The sequence below is a fragment of the Aythya marila genome (assembly GCF_965140915.1).
Source record: "Aythya marila genome assembly, chromosome: 5".
Taxonomy (NCBI): domain Eukaryota; kingdom Metazoa; phylum Chordata; class Aves; order Anseriformes; family Anatidae; genus Aythya; species Aythya marila.
The window spans coordinates 8,952,047-8,975,607 of record NC_139046.1 but is presented as its reverse complement, the minus strand read 5'-3'; the positions used below and the strand labels follow the sequence as shown (position 1 = coordinate 8,975,607).

The following is a 23,561-nucleotide window of genomic DNA, read 5'->3' as shown; positions in this document are numbered from 1 at the left end:
CTTCATTTCTCATCTTCTCCATCGAAGGCTTTGTTGAGGAGGTAGGAGTGTTTCGTGCCCCGTGGAGTGGATGTGACAAGGACTTCTCCAGACTTTATGTCTCCTAAGCAGTTGTCTGTAGCTGACACCGACAGTCTCATATTCCAGACCCTGTCCTCAGGTTTTACTTGTCATCTTTAGTCTTTTCACAGGTCTGCACTAACAGCTTAGCATTGCCAAGAGTAAAACCACCAGCGCTCCTCCTTGCAGCAATGTACAGCTCGCGCAGGCACCGTGCACCAATTCAGCACCCTGTGCTCAAAATTAAAAGGGTAAAAGAGACAGCCAAAATCAACAGCTTTCCCTTTAACAAGAGCAGGATCCGAACCTCCAACAAACATTCAGAGAGGTTTTGCACACAAAAAAGGAGACACTCCGCAACAACCCTTTGCGCTCTGCCTCTCTGTCTTCACTAATTATTCCCCTTAATTATCCGGACGAGGGAAAGGGCCTGCAGTAAAACTCCGAAGGCTGCCAGGTATTGGATTACCCGGCGCTGGTCTATTTACAGCATCCCCTGCCGTATGATTCACGCCAAACGACAGCTGGCTCTGCAGCTGCCCCGTGCGTCTATTCGGCCGACACAGCTGCCGGCCGGCCGGGATTCCAGGAGCCGGCCCCGTCCTTCCCGAGGCACCGCAGGAGATATTTGGGTGACAACGCCGCCCCGAGCCGCCCCCTCGCAGCCAGCGCTTCCTCCTCGCGCTGCCCGGCGCTTGGGTTTACCGAAAATAAATCAGTCACGGGGGCTCTGCCCGTTTATTTATTTATTTTTCAACTGCTGCAGGAGCTGCGTGACGAGAGGATTGGAAGGAAAAAAGCCACAAAGTGTGGCTGTGTGCACAGTCAGCCCTACAGGTGCTTTCAAAAGACGTAAAATAATTCACACATTCTTTCAGTAAGGATGCTAAAACTGTTGCAACACAGATTGCTAACTACAGCTCTTTCCTGCACCTCCATTAATTCTACACAGAATAAACAAGCGCTTATTTCTTCAAAGTGCTCAGATTTGGCATTGCACAAAACAGAGCAATGGTTATTAAAAATATGCAATATCAGAGAAGGGATTACGCATATTCATGATTTATTGGGTATCTACTTTTGGGTAGACCTGTGCGGTGCCAGAAGTTGGACCTGATGATCCTTATGGGTCCCTTCCAAGTCGGGATATTCTATGATTCTATGATTGCAACACGCAGGACAGAAGGAACAAGGTCATTTCACTTCAGTTAAAGGCTGATCAATCCCTAACAAGCAGCTCCACGCTGCCGCGAGATGGAATTTGAAAGAGAAGGCACAACAGCTGTAAACATCACAGTCACTGATATATCCGACACATCAAAGTTGACACGGTTCAGTCACTGTCATCCATGCACAAGATTCCAATATGAACCTAAAAACAACTATGCAACAACTGTACAAACATGCTGCTATGCGGGACTCAAGTTACAGACACAGATAACGAGAACGAGACCCCTGCTTTTAAGGCTGCATGACCTTAAATGCACAGCGTATCGCTCACACGCAATTTCCAGATTTTTTTGCATGCTACCAACCAGATGACAAAAGCCTCCAGAATTTAACACTCCAGCTCGCAGATGGGATTTGCGAGTGAGGGAGAGAGCTGGGTTAATCAAAAGGATTTGTCCTTCAGGGTTTTGGATGAGCCAACTCATTGTAAATATGAAAAAAGAAAAATAACAGCAAGTAACACTACCGAAAGAACAACATAATGCCTGCACAGGGAATCCCCATATTCCAAGCTAAGAAAAAAACAAAACCAATATTTTTAATCACCTCATAAAATCCTTGGTGAAAAACTGAAGTTCAGCGATTGATTTTAAGGGGGAACCACCAAATAAAACCATATTTATGAATAATAAACACTCTTTGTCGTGCTGCTAATTACTCCCTGCATCAGTGCATCTCAAATCGCGGTGCACGGACCCCCATTTAGAAACACTGAAGACTCCCAGCGATCCATGGAGAGCTGGCAGCTAGCATGAGACTGGCTCCACCTCTTTGCTGCAAGCTACTTCGACAGGTGCCCACGTTCTTCATTATTATGAAGAGACTGGAGGCCCTTGAGAGCAGCTGGGAGTTTAAAAAAAAAACAACAAAAAACAAAAACACAAGAGCACACAACTGCTTCCATTGCCACCACCATGCAAACAGAGAGCTCGAACGTGCTGATGGGCAACACCACCAGCTCTCCGCAGCAATACACGTACTCCTCCTCCACTTTGGCTTCGTACCTCTGCGCACTTTGACTAAAGAAAGGTTTGCAGCGCACAGATCTCCCACCTTGGAGCAGGGATACGTCCTGGGTGTGCCTGCAATCCATAATCTGCCAGCAGCCCAAGACTTGCTTCTGCCTGTGCTCCCAGCTGGATGGAAGCCTGTGTGCCAGGGGTAGCGAGGAGCTCACTCCGAGGCAGGAGCCCTTCTGCGGGGCACGGCGCGTTATTAGCTCAGGCTCAGTGCCCTGCTCCTACAGCGACTGCTTCCAGACAGCTCCGAGCGTGGGCAGAGAAAACGAGCGTCTGCCTGCAGAACAGCGTGTGTACATCTCCTCTATCACACGACTTCACTTTTGATCTGCCCTTAACTAACTCGCTGCTCAAACAGCACCTGCTGTGTGTTGCACAACTTTCCTGAAGGAGTATTTTCAGGATGGAAGTTAAAGAGTAAAATCTAAGCGTGTGCTTGCATGGAAAAAATATTAGCACAGAAATCCCCCCAAAATGCATGTTTAGGGACTGGAGCCTTATGCTTGGATTTGTTTCCTCCAAAACAGAAAGTTTCAAATTAACCTTGAGAAACAACCTTGTGCACTTACAGCCATGAAGTAGTTGGCACTTCTAACATATACAATGCTAAACACTGAAAATAAAGCTCGTTCTGCCTTGCTGCTGGCCTCCTGAACACAGTTAACCTTACACTGTCTTCAAAAAGAATCAGTCAATACTTTTACTTCTTAGCCAAAGTTCTGTTGATAGCTTTCAGATAGTCCAATGCAGAGCAAATAAATCACAAAAGGGTTACCAAGCCAGCGAGTAATATTTTAATGATTTATGAGTTGATTTTTTAAATTAGACTTCTGACACTAGAAGCAAGCACTGCTCCAGTAAAACGTACATATTCCCTGAAATGAAAATAAAACGCTATCCCATGTGAAAATTATCACACGTCTTCCTGGTGAAGGTATGTCCCAGAACATGATGAATAAAAGATATTCAGCACGTGTTGTTATATCACAGCAGTACTGCATGAACACATTATGGCATAGGAATTGTTCTGTATTGCTACTGCTATCATGGATGGAATTTAAGAATATGATTTATCATGAAAGTCAATGTAAACATACCTCTGGTGCAAGATACTCTGGAGTGCCACAGAAAGTCTTCATTGTTGCTCCATCCTTTATGCCTTCTTTACACAGTCCAAAGTCTGTAATTTTTATGTGTCCATCTTTATCCAGCATAAGATTTTCCAGCTGAGAAGTCCAAATGAGGCACAGTATTAGAAAAAACGTGCATTGCTCCTGAGCAAGTCAATAAAAGACTCGAATTTCCGAAGATTACACTTCTGAAACGTGTTCTCACTGGAGTCAGAACCATAGCAGCTGCCAAAGCATGCATGATGTAAATACACATTTATATCACTTTCCTTAATTCTTTAGGGAGCATTAAGTAACTAATTTGCAGTCCTTGGGTAACCGATCATATATACAGCAAGAATACAGAATGTAAACATTGTAATTATGCTTCTAAAGTATTACCATCAACAGAACACCAGATTCTTTGTGAGGTGGAGTACTTATTACATTTTTTAAAAACTTCATCCCTGCTTTTACGCTAAGTGATTTTATAAAGCATTCTGTACCATTAAAGGATAGCAAATGAAGAAAGTAATTAAGCGTAAGCTTAAAGAAGCATTTGCCAGAGATTTTTTATATGAGCATCACTTTATCTACCTACTCAGCGCTTGATACTCATCCTACTCTGCACCACTAATTTCTAACAAGGCCAAAACAAAGGGCATTTTTAAAGGAATCATGGTGACAGGGAATACAAAATTGCAGCAGGAATTCCTAAGAACACTTTGAAGTACGCTGAAAATATTACGTAGCATATTCAACTAGTATCACCTTATCCTCCCTTGAAAGCACATCTCAGAAAATAATTTTTGTTGTTGCATTACCCTCAAGAACATCCCCAGTTTGCCTGCCCTAAGATTTCTCGTTTGTTTCTTTTCCCAGTCTGGTCACGAAACAAACAAGCAACTTGAACTTTACTCAATTTTCCAACTGCAAGCAGGTACTGTGAAGATAGTGCCGCACAGCACACTGCAAGGAAGCACATCATACGCAGCGTATGAATTTCCGCGCGTCTGATAAGACCCAATAATAAGAAGTCCAGGATTGTACTCCAGCATGTATAAAGCCAGCAAGGCTGCTCTTGGAACATATGCAGTCAGGTGAAAATGTAATCCACGCTGCTTAGTATCCCTTCGTATTCTGAAACACCACTAGTGTCCTGATAGATGCGTTATACAAGCGCTTAGACGATAAAAGTGTTTAAACATTCTGTAAAGCCAAGCCCAACAGCTGCAATAACTGTTATGTTAAAGTTCAGTCAGAACACGCTTTCTTACAGTTGAGGCTAATTTGCTTTTGTGACTAAGAAAGAGAAAGCCCAAACTCCAAAAGCCTGTGAAATTGTTTTTCTACGTACCTTCAAATCTCTATAAACCACATTCTTCTCTGAATGCAGGTAATCCAATGCTGAAACAATCTCAGCTCCATAAAACCGAGCCCGGTCTTCAGAAAAGACACGTTCTCTTGACAGATGGAAAAACAACTACAAGAACAATAATTTGTTGCATTTAGATTGCATGCATTTCTGAGTTATGTATAACACTTCTCAAGCCATCCCGCTCGGAATCCAATGTTACCTAAGAGAAAACTCCTTCCCATCCACACTCAGCTGTGCTCCCAAATGTTTTTAAAAACCATCATAAAGTAAACAACCAGGCAATTATAATTCATATTCACAGATGTACGCTGATCACCAGTTTGATTGCTACACGTTCTTGTACATATAGGAAATAAAACTTCCTTTTAATTGAACTACAATTAGATATTAAAACTAGCTTAATGCATGATTTAGAGAAATGTTGATATTTCATCATTTCCTTTTTAACATCTTAGTACCTTTCCTTCTTCGCTGTGTTTCTACCTCTCTCTCCAAAGTAACACATGCTCAGAAAATTCTTTAGAAAGTGTTTTAACCTGTCTGAAGAACAACTAGAAAGCAACTTATTTTTCTGAACTACTAAATGTCAGCTTTCAATATGTTGCTGTTGTGTAAAATACAAACCTACACCCAAAATCTGTATTCTCTAAAAACAGAGTGAAGAAATTAGTCTTAGTTCTTAGCATTAGTTAAAACTGCAAACAGCTCTGTTTAACTGGGACAGCTTGGATGCACTAGAAATCGAGACACAGACTGTAGCTAAGTAATGCCAAGCAGATTTAGAAGCAGGACAGGAAAATCCTAAAGCATTAAACTGTATTTCCCTTACCTCCCCTCCATTGGCATACTCCATCACAAAACACAAGCGATCATGTGTCTGAAAGGAATACTTTAAAGCCTGAAACAGATTTAAACAAAAACTCAGAAGAAAGATCACAATAACTGTTATAAAAAAACATTTTGAGTAAGTTTTCCAAAACACAGACAGATGTAAAATTTGTATTTTAGTGGACTTTTTGTTCTTGGCTGTCATATAATATTTGCATTTTCTTGTTGCAGCTGATCTACTGCCAATTTATTTTAAGAAATATCTTTAATACATTAAACCAATCCCTTGCAGAAGCTATTAGCAATGCCTACAATGCTGTGAAACAAAGTCCTGACCCATTACAATGGCACAAAACGTACTGAAAGTGGCACTGAAGTATCCTCCCCGGGCCACAAGCTCCCACAGTCTGATCTTGCATCAGGAGGCCACAACCAAAAAAAAACCAACAACCCACCCAAAAGCACAAGGTTTTGCCACAGTGGCTGTCAAGTCCACTTGTTTGAAACAAGGAGCTTACAAGCACCAGTCCCCTAGTCTCTGCCCCACTCACTGCAACTGCTCACTGTTGACAGCCTGCCAGGGGATTGAGCAATGCTGTCAATATCCATTCATGAGCAATTCACAAAACCAGACAGAGGGTGTGATGGAGTGTCACAAGGTGCCTCTGTACAGCCCTGTCATGTGTATTCCTGCAGCAAGAGTAACACCAGCTTGTTTGCCACAGTCTTAAGTTTCTTGGTCATATCCCAGTCTGACAGCTGACTTAAGACAGACCTTGGTTTGGATATTTAAGTTTATGAAAGCATTAAGAAAATACCACACAGAATATCATTATCTTCATTATTATGGAAAGTATTTTTAAAGCTGATGTGTTTTTGCAAAGAAAGGGACAAACAGGTTTTAGGCCTGTCAACAAACATTTACTGATTATACCTAATTCAGCCAGTATTTACTTCCAGAGGCCACACTTGAAAAGTCTAAATTCCAGTTAAATTCTTGTGTCTCTGGAAAAAGGAAACCACCAGGACACTACATAGGTCTCTTAGGGGGCTGAAGAGGTTGGAAATGATTCAGAACCAACTTGTAATGAACGCTACAAACAAAATCTTGAGGTAGAAATTGGGTATCTGAAGTCAACCCTGAGAGACTGTTGGTGCTGGAGGTCTAAAAAGGCTATACTATCATTTTACAGTTGGCCAATATAAAGGCTGAATGAGGCATGGGTATTACTCTCCTCTATCTGCCTGCCAGTGTGCTTCCATCTCTATACTTCAGCAGATACTACCAGAGCTCTGATTCCACAGTAAATCTGCTTCTGGGAACAGTAAAAGAGATTTTTTAAAAAGAAATATATTTATATTTTATTTTATTTTCCCCTACTCTGCTGAACTTATTTGTCACAAGGTCAGGGTCACCCTGATCTCTGCCTCGAGGAGGACACCAAGCACTTGGAGGCCAGGGAAAGCAAATACTTCTCTCTCTCAAGAGATGGCAAACCGTTACACGGGTGAGCCATAAAACCAAACCACACCCCGAGACACTACAAGAAGTCTCTGATTTCAAGAGGTACTTAGGACCTGCTCTGCAAGAATGAGAGGACTCAGAAAAGCATTTTAATTTGTGCTTCCCAAAAATGGAAGCACAGAAAAATACACACCCACTCCAAAAACACAGATCTCAGATGCATTATATGAATAACAAAAAATAAGGAAAGTCTTGGTTGTCACGATGTCAAGTTCCACTCAACGGAGGGAGAAATACGTACTGTTAGGAACGGATGCCGCGAGTTCTGCAAAACACGGTTTTCTGTCAGCGTGTGTGCTACTTCATCCTGAAACACAATCAGAAGGAAATCACCCAAGTGATTCCCCAGATTAGGGGATGCATTTCAAGCAATTATTTACAAGTGCTCAGAGCATCCTTGCTATTCCTTTCCAGAAGGCTGTACGTATTTCCAAGTTTCCCATCCACTCACCTTTGCTACAATAACTTCCTTCTTCAGAATTTTCATGGCATAATACCGTCCGGTTGCTTTTTCTTTAACTAAAATGACCTTTCCAAAAGTGCCTTTTCCCAGTAGCTTTAGGTATTCAAATTCATTCATGGTCTGTTAATGAAACAGATAAACAAAAACTGAATTACATTAACTACCAACAAGTATATCAGACCAGAATTTCTCATTTGTGGGAGAATACTGTGCATTTTTATTTTATTTTTTTTTTTTTTAACCCTTTTGCTTAGTAGAATTCAGAAGCAGAAATGATTCTGCCATAAAAATGGGTACCAGTACGCTTCCCAAAGATAATCAATCAAACTATTTAGGGAAAACCATAACCAACCACCAACAGAAAACTCATTCACATGACTCATTCAATGTTCAATTGTGCTAATACCACTCCATGTATTAGCATCACTCCACAGACATTTTGACCACTTTGTCAGTGTAGAGGTTCACTAAAGTTGTATGTTGCTCTGAATTTAGGGACTGAATTCATACCCTTTTTCTGATGTTCCCCATGTTTCTAGGGGATTCACTTTCTTGTGTTTCAATGAATGGCACCAAAACCCACAGAGAAAACAACTGCTTCATGCATTAGCTACTCTCTCTCACTTGTTTTGCCATTACGGAAAATGCTGGGGAAATTGGAATGTGCTGCAGGCCAAGGACAGTCTCTTACAGCACCAATGACCATTGCCAACATAGCAGTAATAGGACTTGAACAGCCAAAGGCTACTGGAGCCTCTGTTGGGGAAAACTTCCAAGATGTTCTCAATAGCAAACTTTCTCCATATTCTTCCCTAAAGCCGGCTGAGGAGACTTGCTGTTAATTGTTCAATACAGTGGATGTCAGGACCGCAATAATCACTTTGATTATCCTCACTAAAATGCCCAGGGAGAGACAGTCACTGTCTCAGAAGAATGTGCCTCAGAAATCTGACCAAGGAGGTTGTGGTTCTTGCATTTCTATTAGGAGCTGCTCAGCAAGAGTAGTATCTGCTCCATCAAGGACACAAAAGGCAGCTACGACTTACAGTGACACGTAAGTAGCCACCCACATCAGTATAAAGCCAACAACACGACACAAGGCTGGCAGACATACTTAGCGATCACATAATGACTTATTTTCTTTAAAAATGTCATCAGCTTTCCCAAAACTGAAGCAAAGTTATGAAAGGAAATGGAAATGATAATAGTGAGATAAAATAGTGAGATGGGAAAGCCAAATAGGAGGCAATGAGAGGATAGAACTAGAGGACGGGAGGCTGAAGAGATTGAAAGGAGATACGTAAAAGGGCAGAGATCTATACTGGCACACACTCCCCTTACACAAGGCCACTCAGTCAATGCTGTGCGCGATGCAAAAACCCAAGCTGCAGGAACACTATGGACAGACACCCCAGTGGCTGTCTGGGATTAGGCTAGGTCCTTAATCCAGAGCAATGAAAACCCCTGGCCCCACCTCAATTCCTGCAAATTCACTCGTGCATCTTTGCACTAGCCTATGACGACACAGCAGACAGAAATAGAGGTTACACATACTCAAGGTCCAGCAGGAAATATGATTTCATTGTCTGTACTGCAGGAAATTAAGCAAACTGCTTCCAGACCTGAGCTGGCCTTGGAAATCCTGCAGTGCATCCCAGTTGAGAACTCTGGTGGACCCAGCCAGGCTTTGATCCATACCTGCTCACCTCAGACAACCTTTTCATCCAGAAGCCACATCTACAACTGTGTAATTGTTAGGGGAACAGACAGGCCTTGATTGCTGCTTCTCGTCTACATTCAAGATCTAAAATTTAGCGTTTTTCCTGCCACGTTCACTTACCACTTTGTGTTTTGGTTTTGTCATAGAAACCTCCATTTCTTCAGCACCTGAATTATCACTGGGAGAGCCAGATCTGAAATCCATCATCTCTTCCTCCTGTTTCTTGAGGCTGTCTGCTACAGTTTGAATGGCTTTCGTCCATTCTTCCCTGGCAAAATATAAGCAATGACATTTGTTATTTGTGTCTTCAGATTACTGTCTGCCATAGCAAGGGTCTCTGAGGAAAACTGAGCAACCAATGCTCTAAAATGAATCAATGCCATGTACACTGAGTTTTGTGTTTTCAAGTACTGCAAAAATACATTTTAAGAGCACTTTTAGCCTGTATCTTTATTAATCATACTAGAAACCAGACAACTGAAGTCCCCACAGTCCATACACAACATAAGGCTCTTCAGCAATTTCTAATACCCAGTCAGGCATCAGGTCAAGATGTGACCTAGTGATACAGAGATTTACATAACAAATACAGACTCGCCAAGACCAAAAAGCAAAAGGCTCTCATGCAGCACCAAGCAATTAAACACCATTTTTCCATTCCTATGGTGCACTGGAAACACATATTTAACTGCTGGGGGCACTACGCCTCCTCTTCACACACACATCCCAAATTTTAATGCCAAGGAATGCTCTAGGAGAAGTTTTTAAAGCCCAGGATACTTAAATAATTCATCTCTCACAGAGATGATGCCAGAGCTACAGCAGTTCTTGTGTAAAGCTTAGCAGCACATCAGTAAAAACAGCAATATTTTATCTTAGCCATAGGTCTTGGTTACAAGAAAGTTTCCACAGTGGTTTCAGCAGTGGGTGCTCTAATACTGACCCCTTTGAATTCTATGCAGACCCCTTCCACTCCACTGAATTTGGGGAGGTTTCACACCTTTGGAAACTATTGAAGTGAAAGTTCTTGGCCTTCACTTTCTTTCACTGCAAGTTTATTTAACATAAAACATGCAACTCAATGTCTTACAGGTTTTCGGGAAGAGCTTTAAGGCATACAGGGGCTGAACAAATGTGGATTTACTGCATTTTACTGTCTGTAAAACACTCTGCGACTACAGCAGGAACACAAGCAGCCAAAGCTGAACAACTCCATGCACAATCTGCAACATAGTAAAGAAGCCATGCCATCCTTATCAATGTTAAACTTCTCACTGGTACTTTGAAATTATACAGCGAAGTATCAGCTTAAGAAAATAAAATCATATCTGAGCATCTGAATTGCAGTCAGTGTTGGGTGCAAAATAGAGAAACATTGCACCAAGGAAGCAAAGTCCATGGGAAAAATTACCTGATACAGTTTTCTAATAAAAGCTAGACCAATTCCACATAAGGTCTTTTATGTCCTGTTCAGGTTTTATTTTGGATTACACCCAATTGAAGCAGTATTAATTTCTATATTACAGATATGGAAGGTATCTAAGGAAGATTACCTCCATATTATCTCCAAAAGAGCAGAAAGACAGCTGTACAGAATTACCATTTTGGGGTTAAGGAACAAACAAATGACCTATTCACTTCCTTCAGCTAACATTCACCTGTACCATCTGCTTCAAAAGGCTGGTCTTCATATACTATTCAGCTCTGTCTTGGGACAGCAAGGTAATGCTAAATGTAGGAATAGTTTCCAAACATTTTCCTGTGCTTCCAGCAGAAGCTTTTTTCATTTAACATCACAAACACATTCATTTATTTACCAGCCATTTTTATTATTCAGAACCATTACAGAAAGCCACAGGCTACCTTCACATCTGTTTCAAGATTTATTGCTGACTTGGTTGAGATCGTGGCCCTCCTGAAGTAGACAGATCTCTGATTCCTGAGATACCAGAATTTCACCCTCAGCTTTACATCTCATGTGTGTACAACAGAGGTGACTAACGCTCCAAGCCCTGAAGTGTCACAAAGCTGACTTAATTGGCTAGGAGGAAACAAAACAAAACCAGAACACAATCCTCCCCCAAGTGGAAACTGTTATTCACTCATTTTAGGGTCACTGACTGCAAAGCTACGAAATGAAACAAGGACCAGTTTATTTTTCTTTGCTTTAATTTGATTTCACCTGCTTCTGAACACTGTAATAGAATAAAAAGCAGTAAATAGAAACCATCTAACTCAGTGCACACACAAACTGTAAAAGAAAAAAGCAAAGAATATTAAGTAGAATTTGCTGATCTTAAAAACAAACATGTGCCAGTATCATATATAGGGAGGACCACAGTTTTAAAATATCCCTTCCCCTAGGGCAATGATACTGGAATAATTTAAGTTCAGTTCCTGAAGAGCAAGTAAATATTTAAATACGCTGTAGTTGTAGAGTAGCTGTGCTGGAAAACTCTTCTCTCAGGAGGTAAGAGATCAATTCTCCAATGATGAGAGCACAGGATGCGCGCTCTTAGCTTTGTTTCCTAACAGCTGAAACAGAAATCTGCACCTGCAGCAGATAACTATCACCTTTATTATCTAATTTGCATAAAACATTAGCAATCAGCAGTGATACTACTGACTTTTTTTTCCTTTAAAAACAAGGTGTCTAAAAAGACTTTAAGAGGTCAGCATTTTGATACAACTCAATTTTGCCTGAATCTCTTTCACTTCTGCTCATCCTTCCAGAAACTCCCAGGTCAGAAACCCTTTATTCCACATAGCAGAAAATTTCCAGTGAGAAATGAAGCCTAACTTTCCAGAAATAACTACCTGTGTGCTGGTACAGACACGCACCTGTGCTTTTTGGATGCCCAAACCAACAACGCTTCATTTACAGACACCGTTCAAAATCCACTCCCTGAGAAGTCAACCTCCCTTTAAGGCACCTTTTATACTGGAACAGGCAATAAAATTGGGACACTCAAAAATTCTCTGTCACTTTTCAGTCTAGACGTACATCACCTTGTAAGAGCTTGAGCAAAGGGCTTGCTATTAATGCTGAACGCTTGCATCTGCTTTTGTGAGTAGTTTATGTATTAAATATGAATGAAACATACCGCTCCTCTGGAGTCTCCACATGAAATGTTCTTTCAATTACTGTGGTCCACTGGAGGCATCTAATGATAAATGTGTTTGGTTTAGGTCGTTCTGTCTTCATCAGCTGGCACTCTACCACAATCAAGGAAGAAAGAGTCATGGTACATAAGCAGGTTTAAATAATCATTTGTCTTTATTCTTATCTAGCAAACTGTTGCAATTAATCAGCCATAGAAATCTCTGTAAGTACTTCTTTAGGCGACGTGAAACAATTTACTGTGTTGATGAAACCAATAAGTAGCTTGAGAGATAGTCATCTAAGCAGCACCGAAATCAAATTCTGCTTAGAAAGGGTCCACGTTTGGTTGGCCAGAGATGCAAGTAGAAATGTGATGTGATGATACAGAAGCCATTCAGGCTCAGGTCCGATGCTCCAAAGGTCACCCAGAGCAGAACACATGGACAAAGTCAGCTGATAGTGCGGCATTTACAGCCACTGAAATTAAAGCCGAGCCTCCGCATTCCCTCCCTCCGACTTTCCTGTCATAAAATCCTGTCCTGGGCTCTCAAGGAGTTGCTGGAGAGCGTATTTGGTCATTTTTCTGGGACCTGACGAAGATTAGACTCTGTCAGAAAGCATTTCCAGCCCTCAAACACTAGAGGGAACATCAAACTGCAGAGGCACACCCCAGAAAAGACCCCATCCCAAATGCCGCCGGGACAGCTGCCACTCGGATGCCGGATGGACACACAGCCAACAGTCCACAGCCCTGCCAGTGAATACCACCCAAAAACTCCATGGAGACTGGCCACACTCAGAAACACCACCTTCTTCATAAGAAAATACTCTCAAGAGGAGAGCATGAATTTTGTTTTTAGGAAAAAATATCACACCTACTGTTCTAAACTTCATAGGACGAAGCATTCATAGGATGAAGCATGTGATGAGCATTTATCCTTCAAATCTCTGCCTGAACCAGGCACCTGACAAAGGGTACATTAGCTACAGAGCAACCAAAACACCACCCCAAAGTCAATGAAGTGATAACAGAAGCTGAACCATCACATTTCCCAGAAATATATTAATAGAAACTCCAATGCTAATTAAACAGCTCCTGCTAAAGCAAACTCAAAATAGTGAGTGGAGGAGGAAAAAAAAAAAAAAGGAGGAAGAACCATTTGTCCATTAAACTCTCTTCCTTGCAGCTACCGAACCCCCAAGTTCACTGTTACTTGGCCTTCAGGTTCCAAACCAACTTCCAACCAAGGAAGGCTCCATAAAGGCAAGGAGAAATTTCTGCTTGCCCCCAGAGCTACGAACACACTCCACGTTTAACAAGATGAATTCAAGGACAGGATCTGCCCGGAATAACAGCCCATATTAGTAAGGCTACGCTGGTGTCGTGAGGTTAATTTTATTATTGTGAAAATGCAGAGTGCTCAGTTTTAAATTCAAGCTCTTAATTAGCACCAAGATAAAATATTTACTGCCAGTGTTTTTGGGTGCTGTATTTTTGGCAATGTATTTCATGCCTCATTTGCTGCTGGAGTTATAAGCTTTACAATGAGTAACTTTGCATTTTTCATGACAAGAAAATCTAATTTTTCTTTAATAGCACGCTGAGGTTACACCGCATCCTACTAAAGCACCGCAATTAGATAAGGGAAAGTTTATTAATGAGTCATGAAAAGGTTTTAGTGTGATAAACGGCACTCCTTTAGTCACCGAGATTAAAGAACCTCCACAAGCCGAGGCGGCCGGGCCTTTGCAGCGCTGCGCCCCAGCAGCCTCTGTCCTCCTTTGCAGGACAGCAATTAATGCTGGGCGCAACTGCAAGGGCTGGCACACAGCTGTAAGCCCAGTTCTGAGAAATTTAACTCAAGAGATCTCATTCCTGCTCCAAGAAATGCCACCTTAGCCTAGCTGGTCTTCATTTTTTTTAATGTTATATCTCCCACTTTTGCCTGCCTGCCTAACACAACTAGATTACGGCTGGGGTTGTCCTCTGTGAACCTGCACAATGCAGCCACAACAGACACCGAATGCGGCTGCAGACTCACATACAGAAGAAAATGGGGCTATTTCTAATCTTGTGCAAACCCAGAACTGTTCCCCTTTACTTATCCAGAAGTACAACGTTACCAAGAAATAAACGGAGAGGTTTTGTTTACTTTTTTAAGCAGCCTCTAGCTGCACATTTCATACCTCAGAATAAATACTCTGAAGTAGCAGCATGATATTTGAACCAACCACGAGCTCCAAACTTTAACCATTTAATTTCAGCAAAATAAACCACAGGAGGCATTTTCTGTCATGGAAGGGGACCAAATAAATCTCACCGCTTTTCCCCTAAATCAGCACTGTCCATCGATATTTGTTAAGCTTGCTGATCCAGCAATCTTTAAGGCATACAGCAAGACGAATAATAGAGATTTGTCAGTTAATAACCACTATAATTCAAGTATGTCACATAGAAGTGTTTTGTTTAGTGAACAATATGCTGTCTAATTACCCTGCTCAATCATAACAGCGCATATGAAGAAATGCAGAAGGCTTTATTTTTAACTTGCCTTACCAAAGCACTGTGCCACTCAGGTTTCAGAAGTTTGAAGCTACCTCATGGCTGTACATGGGGAGAACCAGCTTTTATCAATGAAACAAAGAAACAGAGGGTTTCTTCTTTCCTTTACAACTGACTCTGAACTCTTTCCTGGAGCTGGAAAGCTAACACACCACCAAACTCATCTCCTATGACCATGTACAGCAACATGCCCTGCTACAGCAGGGTGCAACAACAGACTCAGCGTTATATTAAGTCTGATTCATGGCACGTTTGGGGGTATCGTTTGGGGCATAAAAACACTCACATGTCAGATCCAGGCTGATGGTCACTTACCCACTTTGAAGACAGCTTTTCCTGTCAAACAGGCCAACATATGTATTCTCCTTTTGCAACACAGTAAGTACTATAAACAGCAGCCTGTTAAAAATGATTTAAATTGCTCTAAAGAACCTCTTGATTCTTTCCTGGCGTTTGGTCTTTTAAAGTAAGTAGGACAGAGAAATTGTTCCTAACGGGAATAGACACCAAGGCATTCAAATGTAAATTACCATTTTGTATTTGAAAGACACTTAGTATTATCCCAGTGACTTTCTAAAATGTCACAATATTTGCTTCCCCAGCACTTAAGCTAAAAGGCAGATTACTTGTGATGAAAGTGTCAAACTCTGCTCCCTATATAATGACATCACACTTTAAACCAATAATGTCAAGAATCCTTCCCATTCCTGCTTTGGTTTATTTAAGAAAGGAGATGAAAAGAAAAAAAGGGCAATCCAGGAAAAAAAGAATGATGAATAAATAAAACTTTGGAAAGTGGAGCAGGAATACCATGTTGGGGTGCTCTCTTTCTGGAGCACCACCGAACAGATGACCTCCCAGCATGGCAAAAGTGAGGAGGCTGGGAGCCCTGAGTTAGAGACCTAGACTAGGGCAGCCTGAATAACAGCAGACACAGAAAATCTGCCCACTGATCTGGTCATCCTGTGCCCTGCGATAAACGCCTGACTACAGACACGCAGCCCTGTCCCAAAAGGAGGGCTCATTGTTGAGCAATTATGTTTTCGGCTGTACAACAAAACCACTGCAGTCCGCCCTCCTTTTGGACAGCCAGAGAAATAATCCCTTCTTTCTAACAGCAACAGCCACTCTCTCCGCGTTGTTTTCCGCTATATACTGCTCTTCTCAGCTATACGGTTTTAAGGGTTTATAACCTAATGGGCAGACATACTGATCGTAATCTCAGATTATCGTGTATCAAGGCTACTTATCCAAGAGATTTACAGCACGGGCTCTATCGGTTATTTATCTGCTGGTGTCTATGGAGCATAACTAACTAGTTAGGTACAGGCTTTTTTATTCCTTCTGTCTCTGCAGTGGTGGAGTAAGGAACATGAACACAAATATGACTCAAAAAAATCACAGTGAAGTGCTAGGCACCATCTTTGAGAAGTTTGAAAAAAAAACACCAATAGGTAACTTACAGGGAAAATAAACTCCTTAAATGTATCATTGATATATACATGGCTATTTTAAACTGGAAATTAGGTGGACAAAAAAGAATTAAAATGTAAGTCTCTCTTTACCACAGGGGTCCTATAAACAGGTTTTCAAAGACATATGATCAAAACCCTCTCAGATTGAAAGGACAGGGCTTAAGACAAAGAAGAGACTACCAAATGATTGTCAAATACATGAAAAAAAAATCCTATAAAGGAAAGCACATTCTGTATTTATTACTACTACTTTTTTCCACACCTGTTAAGGGAAAAGACAGAGCATCATTAGCTGATGTTACTGTCCTTCATTGTTTCCTCCTGCATTGAATAATCCCTACCTCTCATGAACAGCCAAAATCACTTAATATGAATTTTACATTGCAAGTGAAAAGAGTTCCCAAGTAATGGAGAAAAAAAAAAAAAAAAAAACACTTTTACTTGCAAAGCTAGAGAAAGCCTACATTATTTTACAGCAGAAGAGGGTAGAAATTTTAATCAGAAACATGGGACCACTTCCAAAGAACAGACTGACAGAGACAGCCTGCCATCTCATTAAAAAAATCTAGTTCACTAATTAACAAAAAAGTCAGGGCTATCATGGTCACTTGGAGGGAGGAGAGGAAAAAAAAAAAAAAAAAAAAAAGGAAGAGGAAGAATTTTTACAAAACATTTAAGCTAAATCCCCTCCCACTTTCACTGGCAAAGCCTTCTGCAGTGCGATGCTGCTCTGGCCTGAGCGCTCCTCCAGAGCTCGCCCCTCTCGTGCTAACTCGACAAGTTAACTCCAATGAAAGTACGAGGCAAGCAGGTTCAAAGTGAAAAGCCATGCTGCAAAACAAACCCAAGTGATACAAGCGTGGCGGGTACCTAGGAGGGAACCACAGCGCATCGCATGCTACCAGCGCTGCGTGCCGGTGCCTATATGAGAAATTAAATCCTGGTGAGGCAACACAGCTGCTTCAGTGAGAGCAAAACCACAAGAATGACTTCTAGCAAGGAGGCCTTCCCCACAAGCACCGAGGCTTCCCAACCTGCTGCTGGCTCACCAGATAAGCAGCACTGCTAAGAGCATCCCTCCACCTCCCACTCTCCCCACTCCCCCCAACTCACGGGGGCTACACCTGATTGCATTGGCATGTGTCTCGTCTTTTTTGACAATGCTCTGATACCATGGAAACAAACGTGTTTATATAGAAATGCCAAGACTGACAGGCTCAATTTGCCAAAAAAAGCAACATATCCCTGTTGTGAAAACCAATTTAAGTTAACTCTTTGTGAAAGCAACTTGGACATAGAGAAGGCAAGCGACACATCCTTTTTTTTATTCCTTAGCAGTGAGTTGCAGCAAATGATTATCAGAAGAAACACAGCATCAACAGAATGGAAGCGTCCTGCAAAAAAGTGCATTTGTTAAAAGCCTCTGGCTACAGACCAAGTGCCGAATTAATGTATGTATGAATTAATAGGATTCTGCTGCCTTTCTTTACCTTCTTGATCCATAAGGAGATACCAGTCTGAAGAGGAAAGCACCATGTCATTACTGAAGTGACAATACTAAGACAACTCTCTAAATGAGACAAAAATCCCCAAAGCACTTCTGGCATTCTGCACTGAAGCACCAGGCAACAGCATGCCCATTCTTTTTTCCCATCGTCAGTCAGAACAGGTATACGTGGCTACCAGGGGAAAAATGAACATTTACATTAATTCCTGGCCTTGTCTGGCCCTCTCCCAACGTCCAAGGTGTTCTAAAATAAATCTGCTGAAAGGCCAAACAGATGATCAACCAAAAAGATGAACCCCGTGCATTTCGAGCTACAGTGTGACAAAAAGGGAAAGCCCTCTACCCTTCCCTCTGCCCAACTTCGCTTCCACTAGTCACCAGAAACAGATCACTGTTAATAGCAGGTGCCACAATGATCTATTTTTAAGTGGTGGAACAAGACACAGGCAGATCATGAGACAGGAAAGATTAAGAACAGGAGAAAATAAAAGCTGGAAGTATACAGAGAAAGGTTAAAAACATGAGTAAGAAAAGGAAATTATCCTCAGGTTCTTCTATCACATCCTGTGCTGTGGCACCTGAGCAAATTCGGAAATGTTTGCATAGGACAGAGTGCAGAGGTTACGAGATGTTATTATTTCCAAACCCTTTTGTTGGCTTTAATAAAAGAAATATGGTTTTGTTTTCAAAACTAAGAAAAACTGAGTACGTTTTATTAAAACCAGTGCTTATTCCATGTTCTCTTATGCTAACAATCAAGTAACTTTGATTTATGTTAATGCCACTTGCACTCAGACCTGGTGGCAGCACGTAGGATGAAATACTTGGGCTGTGCCTACCTGCCAAGTACTGCACACTTGGGTTAATTTTCACTTTAAAGCAACTTGCTGAATAACAGACATACAAACCATTAACCAATAAACACGTTTGATTCCATAACCAGAGACAGTACTTTAGTAGAAAACTGAAAAAAAGCAGAGCATCAAACCTACAGATCACATCCATTACTAAGAAATGTGTTTGGTTTTTTTTGTTGCTGCTGTTTTTGTTTTGTTTTGATCTGAAACACATTTAGTGTTTAGATATACATGTATTAGTCTGAGCAGATTTGAACGTTACCGATGCAGATTCCCAGTGACTGCAAGAAGACACCAAGGCCCAACTGGATGAGGGAGCACGTAAAAAGCACTTACGAGCTACCGAGAAGTTATTTAGAGGCGATTCCCGCTGGTCAACATCCTGCGGCCGCTCCTTGTAGCCGATGAAGGTGCCGTCGTTCTTCAAAAGAAAGTACCGCGGCCTCCATGTTTTTATGTATTCTCCTGGAAAAAGGATGGGAAGAGGGAGAGATCATCAGAAAACACCCCAAAATACTGACTCACCAATATATGTATTTTTAATATTGAAACCAACTCCTGACATAGCAGCAGCTCTAAGAACATTCAGTTCATTCTGATACAAACAGTGGAAAAACACAGGCACTGAGTCAGATATTGTTAGCGATGCTAACCATAAGAACGGGACTTCATAGAAGGTAAACAGCTATGTTTTGTTCTCCTATCTATTCCTCGCTCCATTCAAATTCCGCAACATCTGCCTTAAATGCATTTTAAATTTTAAAAAAATCAGAGCAGATGTCCTATGTATTATTTTTGCTATTGTCATTTTTCATACTGACAAGTGGAGAAATTTTTTTCATTTACATTTTGCAGCGCAAGTATTTTAAACAACAATGGGTAATTTACTAATTAGTCAACTGCTTTATCAAACCAACAGTCACTTTCCGAACATAAAAAGATAATTCTCTGCTTAAGTTACATAACATCACTCACTCCTCTCACAACATCTCAAGCATGAAACACGAGCTGATATATCACAATATGAAGAGGGAAAACAAACGGTGATGTACAGCCACTGCAAAGAAGAAAAACGTCTATTCAGAAGTGTTCTCCACCTTGCTTTTTCAGAGAAAACATCCCTTGATCCCAAGCTACTGCTCATCTGAGTAACTCAGCGCAGGTACCGATCGTGTGACTATTGCAGCCATGCTCTAGATCTCCAGCAGCAGAAGGAGAAAAATGTTGTTAAAAATTTCATTTACACTTATTGGAGTTACTCAATTGGGCTTCAGGGATGGGAGATTGGGGTTCTACCTGCCTCTCTTCTGGGTGATTTTGTCAATGTGCCTCAGTTTCCCTTTCTGGTGATCTCCAGGTCTCTAGGTCCTGCAGTGACACTTCTGTTCGGCTGAATAAAAGAAGCCTTGCTTATGGTGCTGCTCAAATCAGGGCACCAGCCACATTTCGCACACAAGATGCTGCTCAAATTTGAGCCATGGTTCAACTTCGCCCATCCCCACCACCGATTTAAAGAGAAGCAGCCACTGCAGAAACCACCCGTGGCTGGGCAGCAGCTACACCCTCCTCCCTCCAGCGTGGTTTCTTGCTCGTTTGTTTGATCAACACCGGGAAGAGGACGAGGGAGCAGCCTAGAAACCAAGCGTCTTTTGGGTCTGCAGCAGTAGCAGGTCTGAACACCCCACGGGACTGCACTGGGAGGGCTGGTGCCCAGCGCCCACTGCCTCACCTGCCACCAGCCCTTCAAATGACTGCCAAAAACAGGGAGAATAAAAGGCTCCCAAGGTTTGCTGGCCACAGCAACCTTCTGCTGCTCGTCCCTTTCTTCCAAGCACCGCTCACACCTCCTTCTCCTGCTGCTCGCGTTCCTCCCTCTGCAGGTAATTTCTCTCCAGGTGCTGTGTGCGCTGCCCCAGGAACTCCCCTGCAGCTGCTCCTCTCCCTGCAGACCTCCCCTCCTTCTGGGGTGCAGTTTCAACCCGCTTTGTGCCAGCTGTGCATCTTCTCCCTTCAGCCTCACACTTGTGTCTCCAGCACACAGGATCACGCACAGCCCCAGCATCCACAGCACACACCCCCAGTTATTGCTTCCAGCTGCCCAGCCCTTCGCTGGGCTTTTAACTTTCTACTCTAAAGCAGGAAGCTAAGAGCTACCGAGTTACCCTTCAAATAACATCCATTCGCTCTGATAAAACAGAGCAGTGCAATGACACAGGCGAGAAAGATGAGAATAAAAGCAACGAGCCCAAACCCACACAGTCTTTCTTCTGAAGATGCCTGTTGTAGCTGCAAGTGTTATGCTGACCTGGAAGAGCTTTACAGAAATGTCACCGTCACTTCAGGAATTTCAGAAGGGCTCACCTACAGCATGTCATGGCATTTATAGGCAAGGCAGTAAATGTAGAAGGTTTTGTTGTCGTCTTCATAACTCTGACCTTAATTAAAAGCCGAAAACTTTCTGGGATCAGCAGGAGATTATGAAGCCTTTCACATTTAAATTATCAGTCCAACTCAGCCCAGATCAGGGAGATTACTCCAATCTCATTACTATTACACCACAGATGTAACTACAGGGATAAGAAAACCCACAGCGCTCAGCCCAGCGCTTACCGGGGAGGTTTGCCAGGTAGGCAGCTGTCGGGACTATCGCTGGTTTGGAACTCACTGCTGCACATCCGACACGTTGGCATTTTCTTCTCTTGCACTAAGCCAACCCAGAAGAGCAGGGAACCATCTTCCTTCCCCTTCTCATACCTGCATTTATGACTAAATCCAGACTGGATGGAAAAACCTGAAGAAGGGCAAGTTACAGTCTCGCCTAATCTATGCTGCGTCCTCCCAGTCAGTATTTACAGAGGAGATTTATATTATTTCTTTTTAGATATTCTGAAAATATCTGATTATTTTCAGTGAAGTATGAATAATTTTAAACAACACTCTACTGTCACTCCTCTCCCTCATCCTATTTTATATTTTATTAGAGGCTTTTCTTTGGCTCTTATACTTTCTTACAGCTTTATTCCACTGATCTGTGTTGAAAAATGCATCATCTAACAGGATTAATCACATAGTCCTTAAAGTGGTTCATCCCATACACACACACGGAATACATACACACACCCCATCCTCCTCCACACTCACTAGTTAGCATTTAGCACTCACTATTCCTGTGTAGGAGACCAGTGACTTCATTACCATTTTACAAGGACCACTCTACCCAGACCTTCACTTACTTCAGCTGGTTCTGGTTCCTGATCCACTTTTTTGATTTGCAAATAAGTAACAGTTTTAAACTTCTTTTTTCCATGTTTGGAGCTTTATGAATCTGGTAACATGGCAAGCTTGCCCGTTATTGATTATTGCTCTTGCCAAGGACAGCGTGAGGCACACTGCAGCATCTGCAGCATACATTTTATTATGTAACGCTGAGGTTACGCTTCTGCATCTTGCAGCAAAGTGGCAGGACACTGCCTCGTTTGCGATATTGCAGTCAGGTTGGTTGTCTGTAAGCCTAATCTTTTATTCAAGCCTGAGCAAATTCTCATTCTTCTACAGAAGTTCCGAAATGCAGACTCACCAAGAAGTCATCAAGAAAAGGTATGAAGTATATATTTCTGAGAAACTAGATTACATTCCTATGATCACCTAAAATGTTATAAACACTATAAACTACCTGCAACCTGTGAGAAGGATCAAGTTGTTTGTGGTGGCCATTACAAGCATGTTAAGCACCAAACAAGTTTGTCGATACGGACAAAAATAATCGCGTGCAACTGCTGTGGCAAAGCTGATTGAAAAACGTTAACACCTTTTCCTTCCTCTGATATACTCAATAAGCTGTCATGCCTGAGGAGTGAACTGAGCTGTTTCAATTCTTGCCCTGCGATTTTTGTTCCTGTGGAGGCTTTGTTTTTAAGGACCATGAGCAAGAAGTTGCTTGAAGTCACCAATGCTATTAGTTCTTTAGTCTCTAGAAGAAATATAAAAGTACAATAAACACAAGCATGTGTGGCAGATTCTATTAGACAACACTTAAAATAATAATAATAATAATAATGATCCACCATGGAAAAGTGAACAATTTACAAAGCAAAACATTTTTTCCTCTGTGATTCATTGCTTGTGTAATGCCCTGGCAGAGCCTTCTTTGTTTTCAGTAACAGAATGCTAACACTGCAGAGACAGAAAAGCAAAAGCATGGGTTATAAATCCTACATATAAAATCCTGAAATCAAATAGGCTCCTCTATAACTTGCTGCCTTTATTATTTAAAATCTTTATGTACCATTCTGTTTACTCAAAGCAATTTTCAAGTTGCAAAGATTCCCAAACTGTACATAGCTGCAAATACACACGAAGATTGTTATAGACCGATTTCGCTTTATTGCTTTGTGTCTGCCCCCACACACTGCACATTAAAATACTTAATACACACTTAGAATGTAAATCCATCTCACGCCAAAAAAAGCTCTCCACAATAACACACGCTGCAGAGCACCCTTATGCCTGCATATTTTGGAAAGTTAAGCACAAAACTCTTCTGGTTCATGAAAAGTTAATTCTGCTGAGGATTTACAATACTGCGGGGTTAGGTTATTTTCCTCTCCTCTCCCCAACAGTATCTCACCGAATCTGGAGCTGTCTACCACTGATAGAGTGTCTAACATCAGAAACAGCTGCCACTCCCTGGGAAGCTTACGGGGTAAGTGGAGAATAATGAGCAG

At 41.8% G+C, this 23,561-nt stretch overlaps 1 protein-coding gene across 1 annotated transcript in view; it reads right to left on the bottom strand.

Moving 5' to 3' along the window:
- Positions 1-23,561, bottom strand: part of AKT1 (AKT serine/threonine kinase 1) — a 72,071-nt gene that overhangs the window by 15,542 nt on the left and 32,968 nt on the right. The window contains exons 3-10 of the mRNA XM_082762162.1: positions 19,174-19,302; positions 12,437-12,548; positions 9,453-9,600; positions 7,601-7,732; positions 7,391-7,456; positions 5,626-5,694; positions 4,776-4,901; positions 3,407-3,535 (exon numbers count right to left, since the gene is read on the bottom strand). Of these exons, the coding sequence (XP_082618288.1) occupies positions 3,407-3,535; positions 4,776-4,901; positions 5,626-5,694; positions 7,391-7,456; positions 7,601-7,732; positions 9,453-9,600; positions 12,437-12,548; positions 19,174-19,302 (911 nt within the window). The remainder of the gene's footprint in view (positions 1-3,406; positions 3,536-4,775; positions 4,902-5,625; positions 5,695-7,390; positions 7,457-7,600; positions 7,733-9,452; positions 9,601-12,436; positions 12,549-19,173; positions 19,303-23,561) is intronic.